Genomic DNA, 14,979 nt, shown 5'->3' with positions numbered 1-14,979 from the left:
AACTGCAATCTGTTAATTGTATGTCCTATAGCCAGGATTCTAACCCTGTGTGCATCAGGCAGCCGCAGTACTACTCGTCAACCAGCAGGTTGTCCTACCTGACACCAGATGTCTCTATGGAAGAGACCACCTCCGCTCCAACCATTGCAAACGTACTCATGTAGTTATTGTGTTAAACGACCTCTATCATACAAATTGGTTAAAATAACAATTTATTCATTTAAATAACTTCCAGATTGCATCTTTAATTTAATAGTAAAAGTGTACAAATCGATAACGATAAATAACCCACTGAGGGGTTATGTGTTTATGGCACAAATACATGAAACACAAATGTCAGAAGGAATATGTTCTGAAAGTTACGATGAGTATAGATGAATGAATGTTACAACCATAAATTCTAACAACGTTTCTACACAAGAGGAAAAGGAGCATCCTGTCCAAAAGTGCAGAAATGACTAGCACAGACTCGGTGTCATTGGAGGTGCTGGTGACGTGTTGTTGATGACAGCACACCTAAAGTTAGACTGTTTATTCTCTTCCGCCTCTTGTAACACTTTGAAGAGCCCAGAGGCTTGAAAGTCAAATTCCCCTCCCCCCTCCTTTTCTTCGTCTGTCTCTTGCGTTCTCTTCTCGTCACTTCTCTAAAAAAGAAAAGTGCTCTAGACGACAGTCTTCCCAAAAGTTCTCTGGGGGTCAGACGCAGAGCGTTGACTCAACACTGGCCCACTCTGTATGCACGGCGGCGTCAGCGGTGGCTCATGGGTGCAGCAGCAGCAGCCCCGATGAAAAGGGCCTGTTCTGGTAAAAGGAAGGATAAACAAGACGCCACCGCCTTCGGAGCCCCAGGGCTGCTTGAAGACGGGTAAAAAGCAAAGCAAAGTTCTTTGTTTACCCAGGGTGAATGGACTAAGCTCGAGATGCTTGTTTACAGCCAGACCCTGCTCATAGAACATTTCATGGTAGGGGTTCAATGCCTTGCTCAAGGGCACTTCAGCGGTGGTCATTTTAACGTGCCGGTCCGGGGATTCGAACTGGCGACCTTCCGATAACAAGACCGCTCCGCAAACCGTTCGGCCACCGCTGCCTAAAGGGTGGGATGGGGACGGCTGGGGACGGCTGAGAGGAGTTATAGGACGAAGGAGATGGGCGGGGGGGTCTGGGAATGAAAGACCTTTCTTTTCGCTACCCCTTAACCCATTTAGACCCGAGTTAAAAACATTCACTTTGAAAGAATATATATTCAAAGATTTGCGCCACATTTTTACGATTTTTCAAAAATAGCAGACCTACAAGCTTGTAGCGCGCCACTCGGTGGCGCGCTATGAGCTTGTAGATCTGCTATTTTTCAATAGCTAAATTATAACATAATGTATAAAACACCAAAAGGGGTTCCCGCCCCAAAATGGGTTAAGTCAGCTCTACTGTAAGTCTGTGTACCAGACTTTTAATACGTTGTGCCTCCCCTCCCCTTTGTGTTACTCGAGTCTCGAGGGGGATTTGGGACCAACTATTTTCAGGGTGCCTTTGAAATGAAAAAGAGCCAAGCAGTAGGCTAAAACTCCCTTATTGCTGTTAAAAAGGTGCACTGTGCACGTGTGTGTGTACCTACCTGTGTCTATGTGTTAACTGGAAATTACAGGTACGCAAACTAGTGCAACACACTCCAAATGGACATGGAGTAATACAACTATACAAAATGTTATGAATTTACTAGCGCTATATTTGGCATGATCCTCTACCATATGTGACTCTGCATGTATGTATTGCGGGCAGAAGAACATTCATTGGCTCAAAAAAAAGCTCAAAAAAGCTTCATTTTTGAGTGGTGCTAGCCACTCCAAGTACCAGCAATGTCTGTCCGTATGTCTCCAAACCCTCCATGTATGCATGTCCGCTTCAGTACAGAAATACACCACTGATTGACCACTGCAGCACACGCACCCCCCCCCCCCCCCCCCCCCCCCCCCCCACACACACACACACACACACACCACATCCGTGATGCATATGTGTATTGCAGTTTAATAGTTTAATTGCTGGCAGTCATACGGTATGCCTGTTCAAAGTTAGCATTTTCAATTGATTACTGTAGCGCCACCATTTGGCCAATGGTGGCCAAATGGTGCTTAGACCCTGCATGTCTAAGCAGGGTGACATAGCCCTCTACCATACCGTGTTTCGCGAAAACCGATGCAGTTCACGGTTAAGCCAGAACTGCAATAAGTGGCGGAAGGAGAAGAAAAAAAATCAGACCCGTCTGAAGTGAGTGGTACTGTACTGTACTGTACTGTACTGTACTGTACTGTACTGTACTGTACTGTACTGTACTGTACTGTACTGTACTGTACTGTACTGTACTGTACTGTACTGTACTGTACTGTACAAGCCCTCCTCCCTGGCCTGTGTGTGTCTGTGTGTTAGGCTGTGCAACAGTGACACTTGGTGGTGAACAAACGCTACAACGCTATTTTCGTGCTCGGACACAGGGACACAGGGTCCCACACACATAGCTGTCTATAGGAGTGGTTGCACCACTCAAAAAACGTACAAATACAATAAGGGACCATAGGCCCTTTGGCTTAAGATGCGCGTGTATCCACTTGCACTCTATGTGCTGCTTTCAATGGCCTTTATCTCCAAATCGGCGCAATGCATGTCGTTTCTGGCCAAAACAAGGTTTTTAAACGGCCGACAGCCAGCGCTGTGATACTCGCGGTCGGGTTTTTTTCTGCACCCAGCGAGAGAACAACCACCGGTCAAGACACCACACACACCATTAAGTCATCGTAACATCCGGTTACGGATATTTGGCTCTTCAAAATAAGGGTTGAAAGGGGAAAAAACATGGCAATGCGCGATACATTTATAAATTAATCCCGGCATTACACAACTATCCCTATTCTATATTTCACATGAAACCCGCCTAGACCCATAAGGTTCCACTTAAATGAATACTGCACATACTATTAAAGTTCATGTGTATTTCCAATGTGAATATATCACATCTCAGTGTCTCTTGGGAACCAGTGTTCCAGTACAACAGGTATAGGTCTTGTCTGGAGATCTGGCTTGAGAAGCAGAAGGGGTGAGTGGAAGTTGGCTTGTGTCATGAATACATCAACCTCTGAAGGTCTGGGTCTCTTATGGTGCCAGGAAGAGACGTCTACAGCCAGTTTGGATGTTTATTTACGCTGTTATTTTATAACACGGGTTGTTAAATGTTCCAGCAACAAGTAACAAAACTGAAGAGTTCATTTCCAAAATACTATAAATCAGTGCCTTTAAAATTATCATTCAGTCCGTCTAGATTAGTATAGCTTTTTTTTTTTTTTTTTTTTTTTTACTTTTAGCAAACAAAATAGTTTGTCAAAAAACATTTAAACATTATCTCTGGCAATAAATGCCAAGCAGTCGTTCTTAAGGTTTGCCAAGGAAAGCCCTTGAGTGAAACGTATCTTCCAGGACGGAGTCAAGATTGTCAAATCGGCTCCAAAAGGTCAAGTATGGACGGTGCGTGAAGATGATAAACTAGACTTTGGTGAGGAAACTTGGCAGGAACGTCCAGCAGACGTACATCGCTGTAGACACAGCGCTGTGGTAGACAGACTACTTTGCTGATGTGACGATACTACAGAAGTAAAAAATACAGCTTGGGGCCTTGAACAAACCAACTCCTGACAGGAAAACCGCTTCCGCACCTTGTTAGTTTGGTCTGAGTTCTAACACCAGAGTTTGGCCCCGTCGGTGAAAGACTTTTGACCATCGTATACAAATACAGTAAATGTATTTATTCAGGTGGTGCACTCATTTAAATTAAGTGTCATTACTATTAATTAACACACATTTCTTGCTAGTCTAACCCAAAGTAATGTATGTAGCTTCCTCCCATTAGGTGATCCAATTGTGAGGCTATTTGAGTTCAAACGTTTCAACTGAGGAAAGACAAGTTCCTATACAAACCAGACCCATGCTGTTCTCCTCGTGCTTACGGTGCTTCTTGAGGGAAATCTGTAATACGGTAATGCTCGGTCACATTATGTTTAACAAGGGCAGTCTAGAGGTGTGCATCGCCTAGCTGTGTGGTTCCCTGTCAGACGATCTCGGTGTCCTTTACATCAAATTGGACCGCATGTCACATATTGAGCTAGAGATCCAATATCACGTTTCATGGTCTAATTCTGTGATTTGACATCGAGTCATTACAGACATAACAGAAGAGGCTTGTGAGAATTATTGCGTAATCACTTCACAGTTGATCTAATATTAATGAGAAAAGACATCTTATAAATGAATACCAGCCTTACAAAGCTTTTCATAAGCAATGACTCGATATATACACAAAGAGTTGGGGTACAGTGGTAAAAGTGTGCAAGCAGAGAATCCACTCGTCACTCACCAATGGATTTCCTTCCAAATGATGCACAATTTATAATTTACAAGTGCGAGATCAGAATAAGCACAGTAAATATGAACCCTAGTCAACAAACAACAATGTCACATAAGTAGAGCGCAGAGAGAACAATGTAGCGCCTCGAAGAAACTAAGATACCGGGTAAACATAATGAACCTATAGCCTCTAGCTGTCCAAACAACATGCTGTCAGTATCAATCAAAATAACATTCTTAACATTTGTGGTCAAGAAAAACTAATTTAAGTAACAAAAACATAACGAGTAACAAAGATATATCTGCGTAGTAAACTAACATCTTATCGAACAAAGGTGATACATAGACAGAGGAGTGCCACGGGTTGAGGTGTGCCTGAAGGTCAGTTTTCAGAACTACCGTGGCGAATTGGGAGTGAGTTTACAGTTCTGACTGCATTGGAGAGTTTACTTTTGTTGAACCAATTCTAAACATAATATTTTCAATATCTTTGTCAGCCTCCTTCTTTTTGCGTGTCTTTTTGGTACACATTTGGCTGCGTCTACTACTGTTTTCTCTCTAAAATGACATGAGTGATTCATTTGTTAGTCCTAGTGGGCAGGCACGTGCACACATAGACATCAAAGGGGGCTTCAGCCCCTGCCCTTTTACCCATCTGTAAAACAACTGCCCTTTCCACACCATGCACGATTGCAGCATTTACTATGATGAAAGAGATGCTTGCAAATGGTATACTTTTCCATGCCATGCCGGGAGCAGTATTCAGAAGAATTGCTTTTTTTCCCCAAAGTCTCCTGAACTTGGAACGTAGCATTTTGCGTTGAATAGATTTGTTTAGAAATCCATGTCATACACCGCATCTCCACTAGCTAAAGAGTGCTGAGTTGCGCCCCAAAAATAGCTGATCTACAAGCTATCAACGCGTCGCTCTGCGACGCGTTGAGAGCTTGTAGATCTGCTATTTTTGTCCAAAAGTGCTCTCTAACAGTGCCTCTCTAACACTCTCTGCACGTCCCTGCTAGTGGGCATTAAAAGAGGAGTGTATTGCCACCGAGCGGAGCATCCCAGTTGGCCTACGCGAGGACTGTGAGCGATCGTCTAGTGGGCATTAAAAGAGGAGTGTATTGCCACCGAGCGGAGCGTCCCAGTTGGCCTACGCGAGGACTGTGAGCGATCGTCTAGTGGGCATTAAAAGAGGAGTGTATTGCCACCGAGCGGAGCGTCCCAGTTGGCCTACGCGAGGACTGTGAGCGATCGTCTTGGGGGCATTAAAAGAGGAGTGTATTGCCACCGAGCGGAGCGTCCCAGTTGGCCTACGCGAGGACTGTGAGCGATCTAGTGGGCATTAAAAGAGGAGTGTATTGCCACCGAGCGGAGCGTCCCAGTTGGCCTACGCGAGGACTGTGAGCGATCGTCTTGGCAGACTAGACTGTGAATTTGCGACATTGGCAGCCCAGAGGAAATGCAGACAGCACAAGGGAGAATGTGTTTCCTGTCACTCCCTGACAAGACATGTGGGCGGGTGGAGTGGGGGTTGGGGGGGGGGGGGGGGGGCACACAGACATCTGACAAGGGGATCATGGAATGGAAGAGTTAAATGAAACCACCTGAACAAATGTCACCCAGTTCTCCGTCAAAAGCAACATACAAAAAGTTAAAACGGCAGGAAACAACGTAGCACACATAGCGAGCGTCGGTACTACAAAGCTTGCTGGACAGACAAGGTGTGGGTGGGTTTGGGTTAACCACCCATGTCCTGTTTTCTGTATTTTCAATTTACTATACTTGTTTAGTTTTTGCCCCAAAAACGCCAGGTTGAACGTGGTTCATGGGAAGCGGAGCGTATACATTCAGAGAAAATCAATATTCATCTGCAACAGTAAAGGACAACTGAAGGACGGAGAGGACTTAAAAGGGGGAAACTATGACTAACAGTCGCCATGGTTTTTATTATTGTATTTCCATCCAACTACAGCTCTGCTGTGCTTCCTTCCTCTCTCTCTCATCCCTTTCTCTATTACTTTCCCTCCCTCAGACTCTCTGTAGTGTACATAATATGTGCATGCGTGCATTCTGTGTGTGCGTGGGGCACTGCACGCATATCAAGTGTTTGAGCGTGTGATACCCTCAATGAGTTCCAGACCCCTGGAACACACCTCAACCTCCACCCACACCTCCTAAGGGGTGAGGGAGTGGGTGGGGCTCCACTGTGGGACCTTTTGGGCTAGGCGTTCTCTCCCCAAAACTACAAATAATGTAGTTAAGCTATGCATCTATCTATCCATCCATCTATAAAATAAAATTCTCACCACTCAGAAACGCTAATATACAAGTGAAACCGAAGTTCTTGTTGTTAAACACTAATCTTTGGTTCTCTTGTATTTGTAGCCCTGCAGTAGAGCACTGAGAACCGCCCAGACATGGAGGCAATTTAGGGTTTTTTTTTAAAGATGGAAAAACACAATTGTGCTTGGTTTACGGAAACAGTGAGATCACGAGAAGTGTGTATTCTGGTAGGTTACTCTGCCTGGTTCCTTGTGATGGATGGGCAAACCAGGCCACACACACACCGATCTGCTATCCTGTATTCACAACCCTACAGCATATGACCAGGTCTTCAACAGGGGGTTCGGGACCCTTAGGGGGTCCCCAGAGTTACAGGGCGGCTGCCAAATATTTGTGTGATAGGAACGTAACCAGTTGAACCCTAGCATTACTATTCTGGTGGGAACATCCGCAGAAAATAGCCGATCTACAAGCTTGTAGATCGGCTATTTTCGGACATGAGGTTTGGTGTAGAGGAGAAAAAGGAGCAGACCAGGTACAGAGCCAAAGGTCAAGTTTACCATCTATTGAGGGTTTAAGTGGTTAAAAGTCTGAACGACTCCATGTGTATTTAATAATAGAAAAGACAAATGAAACAAACCAACAAAAACCTGAATTCACACAACACTGACAAGTGACAATATAGTGCTGTCAACATCAACAAAAAAGTTGAATCGGCCACACACTTTTATACAATATGTAGTAGGGGTTCCCTGCTTCATCTCTCTATCTCTAAGCCAGGGGTGGGCAACTGGCGGCCCGGGGGCCACATGCGGCCCCCACCTTCACTTAATGTGGCCCTCAGGTTAATGTCAGAATGCTGATATAATATTGGTTTCAGCTGTTTACAATTCCACAACATGCAAACATGACCTGCTTTAATTACTTGAGTCTAAATTAGTAGCTCATTGCTCAACACAAGTATAATTAAAGGCATTTGAAATTACATACAAATTTTAATTTTCAGGATTCCAATTGAAAAAGAGCAAAAAATAATTCAAGATTTCAATTTGAATATAGCAAAAATAGCTGATCTACAAGCTCAAAACGCGTCGCAGCTCATCATCACAGACAAACATATCGCACACAAACACACCAAGTAAACAGACTTTAATGGGACTTGCTAGACCTAGAGTTGTGTGGTTACGCGCGCGTACGACAGTAATATATGGCCCTAGGGAGTGAGTGTGGAAATATAGTGGCCCTCTCCATCGTCAAAGTTGCCCACCCCTGCTCTAAGCTAAGGGGCCCTTGGCCTGAAAAACGTTTAAGACGCCTGACCTACAGTACCTGCCAGGCTTTGTAACAAATGTCATTAATTTCTTATCCTGCGTGGGTCTTGAAGCTTCCCTACGACACACTGGTCAACACTCCAAGCTTCCCTACGACACACTGGTCAACACTCCAAGCTTCCCTACGACACACTGGTCAACACTCCAAGCTTCCCTACGACACACTGGTCAACACTCCAAGCTTCCCTACGACACACTGGTCAACACTCCAAGCTTCCCAAGCTGTGGAATGCCCCCCCCAGTCAGGACTACACTCCCCATTTTCCACTACCTCTGCACCTCAGACCCTATGATTCCTCATTCCTTCTATCACTACTTGATTTAGATAGATGCTAGCCATGTCATCCAGATGTAGTGATGAATGTTGTTTTCTTGTTATTACGCATGTATTTTCTTGTCAAATATGCTGATTATATTATTTAGATTAGCATGTTGTTCGGACAGATGGTAGTTGTGGTGTTTACTTTGTACCCTAGTTACTTTGTAACCCTTAATAGTTTTCTTTGCACTTTCTTTACTTGACCATTAGCCTGTCATTTGTTGGCTAGGGTTCATGCCATTTACTCCACTTTGTAAATGTAGTTTTGATTGTCTTGAAAAACTACGTAAAAAGAGAGACTGTGTGTTTGTGTTTGTGCGTGCGTGCGCATGCGTGCGTGCGTGCGTGTGGGTCAAGGGGCATCCTGGACATTTAACTCTTACCAGGTAGGAATGGAATAATTCTGCGTTTGGGGTCTTTCTGACCTCCCTCCACCGGGAATTTGTCCAGCAACTCCATCTGAAAACAATATATTAACACTGATCATCACACAATACACACTGAGATGTATTAAAATCTGACAGATGCAAATATAGAGACACACACACACACACACACACACACACACACTTCCCATTACACACATCTGCATGGCTGGGGATTTGCATTTTTACGATTCAGCAGTTCCTAAAAGGAATTCTGCCAGTAAAGGAGGCCTGCCAATGATTAGGAATGTACTGAGCAGATGGTATGGCTTTTCCCATTGCCGGTACATATGCTGTGCTGCTATGGGCCCTGTTAGCAACAACGCACCGCTGACATAGTGGAACAATCCTGCCTCTCCACTTTAAAAGGACTGAGAGCTGTGGTTTCTGATCTTGTGCTCTCTCTCTCTCTCTCTCTCTCTCGAAGAGTGTGTCCCACTTTCTCTCACCATGTTTCTGACCCCCTGTCCAACTATTCATCTTTACCATCAATATTTCTTATTTGGAACATTCTCAGCCCACTCACTCTGATCATAAAGATTATTTTCCATTGTCTTGGACCTTTGTGTGTGTGTGTGCGTGCGTTCATGCATGCGTGCATGTATGCATGCTTTTGTGTGTGTCAAGGGCTCCAGCTGTGCACATCCAGGGCCCATGAAATGACACCTGGATGTATGGACCAATGAAATGACACCTGGATGTATGGACCAATGAAATGACACCTGTATGACATGTATGGACCAATGAAATGACACCTGGATGTATGGACCAATGAAATGACACCTGTATGACATGTATGGACCAATGAAATGACACATGGACCAATTAACTCAAGAGTAGTGTGTAAAGCCCCTTCCTCTTCTCAGCAAAAACATTGCATCATAAGCATTCTGTCACTCAGTCCAGCTGAGCAGGCTATTACAGCAGCAAGGAACAGGTGGCCAAATTGTGCAACTGTGTGCAGATATGTCTTATATAATGTCAAAGTACTTTTTGTGATATTCTGTTTTTCTTATTTTTATTTATTTATATTTACTTTTTTATTTTTTTATATTTGATATTAACCCATTTTGACCTGAGATCAGATTCTAAAAATGTCTTCTACATCCTGACAGTTTTCTGAAAAAGCTATGTTTCTATGTCAGTCGTTCTTCGATTTTTCAAAAATAGCAGACCTACAAGCCACCGAGTGGCGCGCTACGAGGATGTGGCTCTTCTTCTTTGCTTGTGTCGCGCATTTCACTGGCACTATAGCCTCACGATCCCGCCTATGGTAACAGTCAGCATGGAATCGGAAACATATTGCAATTTAATTTCAAAAGCAACAGTTTTGTGTTTTACTTTTGATCTGCAATACAGTTTGGTTACAGTATAAATAATTACTGACGCACTCAGGTACAGGACCTTTATTTCTTTTAGTTATTTAATATAACTCATGGTTCTGATTATTAGAACATTGCGATGAGACGTGAGCTTGTGGATCTGCTATCCACTATTTGTTGAAGTGTAGAAGTAGATAAACACTTAGGATACCCACAGTTTTCCTTAAGCCAAGGTGAGCCAGCTCTGGACATTAGCTGGGGTTAACACACTTTGGACTGTGCCAGGGTGAGACCCTAGTTAAGCCAAAAGGTACAGGTGGTCTTAAACGGTGCCATGAAGGTGTGAAAAGAGTAATCTCCGGCTGTGTTCCGTTTAATGTAAATCTGTCACATTGGTTCCTGTCTCTGCAGGGTCAAAACAAATTAACAGCCCATCTTCCTGATAAACCAGGAATGTTTGCCATTCCCTTCAATGTTCAAAATGTTCAGGAATGTAACATTTAGTCAAAGGCAGCTTTTATAACCAGGAATAAGGGCACAGAGCATTGAGAGCAACGTTGACCAGGAATAATGGCATAGGGCAAGATGGGGATTTTCCTAGCTCATTTTGTGTGCGTGCGTGCGTGCGTGCGTGCGTGCTCTCTGTGAAGCATCAACTGTCTGAAGGAAACTCCAGCTGGCTGGTAATGAGGATCAGTGTGTAGGGGTTTCTAGTAGTGATATAAAGGCTAACTCATTACATGAATGAAATGTATTAGACACACCTTCGTTGTAGTCCTGCTGAGAGTGTTATTTTTTGTATAACTACAGTTTCCACAGTCAGCGGAATTACTGCTGCACCCAATGAGATGTAAAGCACCTATAATCTCTCTGAAAATACCCTTTGGGCAAACCTCAAAGAAACAATAACAGTTACTTGAGAATGCTGCCAAAACCAGCAAAGAAAGTGCAGAGGTGTGGTACTGTATGATGTAAGGACAAGAAGAGTGTTCACAGTAAAGGAACAGGCCTGTTCCAAATAGTATTATTATTATTTTTTTAAATAATATTCTTTGATGCCTTCAGTGCCAGCTGTGCGGGGTTTGCCACTAGTGCCAGAACATTAAGAAGTACTGCAATGTAAATGTAGTCATATCAGTGAATGACAACTTACTTGAAAGTATTAGCCAGGTGTAATGCGTTTTTTTTTAACCAATTCTGGATAGTGCTAGTGCCACTCCAACATTGTGGATAACAATTTTTGCCTGGGAAGGAGGCAGGCGGAATGCCATAGAAATTACTGAGGCTGAACATTCAAGAAGACTGGATAAGAGATCTGCACATCTCTTGACTTTAGCGGTAATGTGGAATTAGTCTACAAGCAACATTTTTTGCAGTCTTGTAATGCTGTGGCCTTGAGCACACAATACTTTCTCCTTGACTCCTCTCTTTTTCTACACAGCAAAGCCCTGAGTGCTACAGTAATTTAACCACGAGATCATGGATATGAACCTGTAATTTCAATACACTCAGGGGTGAATTCGCAAAGGTATTGTGCAGCTGTTGTAGTCGCTAAACCCGTGCAAATGAGACAAAACTGTTTAATTCTCAAAGCATCCGCCAAGAGGGAAGTGCACCCCTAACTGCACTCTGCACTGCCAAGGAAATATAGCATCTCAGTGCTATTTCCATGTATTTAAAAGAGGTAATATGAACACATTTGGCACACAATTTGGCCATTTCTATGCAAATGGGCCTCACTGCAAATAAAGTCCAATTCACAAACACCAGCGCTAATAGAGCGTCGCAGTCCTGCCCCCTTTCATGACGACGCCAGGCCCAGGAAATTAATCCCAATGCACTTTTCCCATAGTCATTTCAAAAAGTATTTATTTAAAGACCTTTTAAGCGTCGTACGAAGCCAACTCGAGTCGTGACAAATCATGACAACAAACACAATATTTTGGACCAAACAAATAATTACAAAGAAGAAAAACAAAAAAAAGTGTTGTAACCTGCCGTTTTTTTCTACTTTCTAATTCTTTGTTTGGCCCAAAACATTGTGTTTATTGTCATGATTTGTCACGACAAGAGTTGGCTTTGTCCGCGGCGTAAACGTCTTTAAATAAATACTTTCTGAAAAGTCTATGAGGAAAATGAACCGGGATTTCTCTCGAGGGGGCGGGACTGCGACGCTCTATAGCCACACGAGAACGAGATGGGAGTGAAAGTTATCACCATCTTCAGAGACCTGGTGGTAACTGAAGCACACGTATAAGGGATGTCATCGAAATCCGATTAAGGAAGCTGCCATTTTCGTTCACGAAAATATATTTTAAAATATCTTTACATTTTATTATTTTATTTCCTTTTATGCTAAGCAACAAGCTATATATGCTTAGGTGATTATAGGAGAAATGTGCACGACTGTAAAGATGAAATGGAAGTGGGGAGGAGGCTCCACTTCCGCTTTATATTTTACTCAGGATAGAGCTTCCGTTGCTAGACTGTATGATGGAAGCATTTGAAAATTGCGAGAGGCAAAAGTCTGGCAAGTGGCAATGCAAGACTATCAACACATGTTTTCAAATCCCCTGCATGATCTGTTTGATCGTTTTATATACAGTGGGACGATCATTTATTAGAAAGGGGAATTCAACATGTGCATTTAATCAACAGCCAATATGAGGCCATATAGAAAATCGGTATATCACAAAGCAGGCCATAAAATGCCGTTAATATGACTCCATTGTTAATCTAAATGTACTCCTTCAACATTGTTTGAATCTATATAAAAAAAATGGTAAAATGGTGCATTTATATAGCGCCTTTATCCAAGGCACTTTACATAGATGGATCATTGGGCGACCTGCTCTACCTCTTGAGCCACAGTCGCTCAGTCGCACAGTATATCTACACTCCATCCCACAGGACCTGTGGTAAAGTATCAGTGGTATTGTTCTGAACAGCATTCAGTAGAGAACTAACTGACCAATACTGATAAGGGCAAAATGAGGTCAGGGGCCTCATTTATAAAATAACGCCCTTGTACATCAGGGTCTGTCTGAAACACTATTCCTCACGATGAACTCTCTCAGCTCAACTCTCAGTTCAACGACACAGAGAAAATGCAATAAAAACCTCAGAAGATTAAGAAAAGCCCAGAATCATCGTTTTGCCTGTCACAGCACTGGTAAAAGCAGAGAGAGGACAATTATTAGGACAGAGATATGGCACAACAAACGAAGAAAATAATCACCTTGAATCCACATGCCATCGGTGTGTACTATAGAAGGACAGCTGCCTTGTTTTAGAGACCCACATTTTAGAGACACAAATTTTAGAGACACAAATTTGATTTAAGAGAGCTGGAACAATGACAGAGTATTTTATTTATTCATTTATTTTTGTTCATAAAACTGATGACCGCTTTAAATCGAAACCTGGTACCTTGAGACTGTTTAGGTTGTTGTTGGCTGATGGATTTGGAAACCTTGGCGATGTCTAGTCTTTGTTGTACAAAAACGTATCAAAGGAGAGAACAATGGAGAGACTACAGAAGAGAGAAGCACAGAGGAAGACCGTACTCCATGTGCTGTAATTGTGCCCGTGCGTCTGACACGCCCTCGTCTAACCATCTGAACCCTGACTGTGCTCTGTAATCACTGACACGAGCAAAGGCATCTGGATGGAGTAAATATGTACTGTATCCAGTGGTGGAAAGTAACTAAGTAGATTTACTTAAGTACTAGGCCTATACTCATCAAGACGCATCATACATCATCTCATTCCAGCCAATCACAATTTGCGTCCTGACTTTTGTCTTCAATGTTTGTGTTCACACACTTTTGTCTTCAATGTTTGTGTTTACACAATGTTTGTCTTTACACAAACCCTCAATGCTGGACATAGGAGGGGCTAGCGCCCCAAGTACCCTTTCCATCACTGACTGTATCTGGAAGGAGTAAATACTAGGGGTGCACGATTATAAAATTCTGACCGATATCCGATTATTTGCAGGGTCATATCTGCCGATACCGATTCTGACCGATTCCTATATTATGGACCACAATGGAAACAAGCCGAGGCCCTAGGGGGCGTGGCCCAAAGCCTGTTAATAATGTTTTCCAATCAATAAATATCATATTTGATTTGGCTTTTGTTCTAGACTAGAGGTACTAGAAACCTTTGATTTATATTGAACTCATTGATGCATTTTTACATGTGTCATTTTATTTATTTTTTTCTGGTGAAAACCGATTAAATAATCTCTATTATTTTGAGACCATTCCGATACCGATATGGCATTTTTATGGCCGATATCGATTATGCTACCGATTATATTGTGCATCCCTAGTAAATACCCTGTATCTTGATGGAGTAAAAACACTATCGACTGGATGAAGTATAGACCTAACTGGATGTAGTAAAGAATATCTGGAAGGTGTGCAGAAAGACCCATTGGGATGTATCTGGATGAAGTCAATATGTACTGTATCAGGATGAAGTAAAGTATATCTGGGTGGAGTAAAGAGGTATATCTGGGTGGAGTACCGACATCTCCCTTGTGTCAAGCTGACAATTACATCATGTATACACAACATTAAATATGCATGCTTTACAGGCAGGATGGGATGTCAGTCTGGGCAGAGCAGTAGCTCTAGCTTCACATGAACGCCTCGCCTAGAGATTAGAAGACCATCTCAAGTATGTTTGGCAAGGACGTCCTCCCTGCTGGCCTGGTACTGTTCAGCTGGAAGTTAATGCAAGCTATTAGGAATATATACACAGACACATGCGGAGAACACATGTTCATCCATTAGTGTGGAACTCGTGTGATAACAATTTTTGTTTTTTATATTTCAACATATCTAACTTAAAGGGTCTTTAGTTTGTGAGTACTTAAATCAGCAGATATCCTGTGAGAA

The 14,979-nt window shown here is 42.9% G+C and overlaps 1 protein-coding gene across 1 annotated transcript in view; it reads right to left on the bottom strand.

The window, feature by feature from the left end:
* Positions 1–14,979, bottom strand: part of sh3pxd2b (SH3 and PX domains 2B) — a 71,504-nt gene that overhangs the window by 41,093 nt on the left and 15,432 nt on the right. Inside the window, exon 3 of the mRNA XM_079507428.1 lies at positions 8,709–8,784. Within this exon, the coding sequence (XP_079363554.1) occupies positions 8,709–8,784 (76 nt within the window). The remainder of the gene's footprint in view (positions 1–8,708; positions 8,785–14,979) is intronic.

The sequence above is a fragment of the Electrona antarctica genome, assembly GCF_951216825.1.
Source record: "Electrona antarctica genome assembly, chromosome: 8".
In the NCBI taxonomy this organism is placed as follows: Eukaryota; Metazoa; Chordata; class Actinopteri; order Myctophiformes; family Myctophidae; genus Electrona; species Electrona antarctica.
Note: the sequence above shows the minus strand (reverse complement) of the source record. Positions and strands in the feature narration are given on the sequence as shown.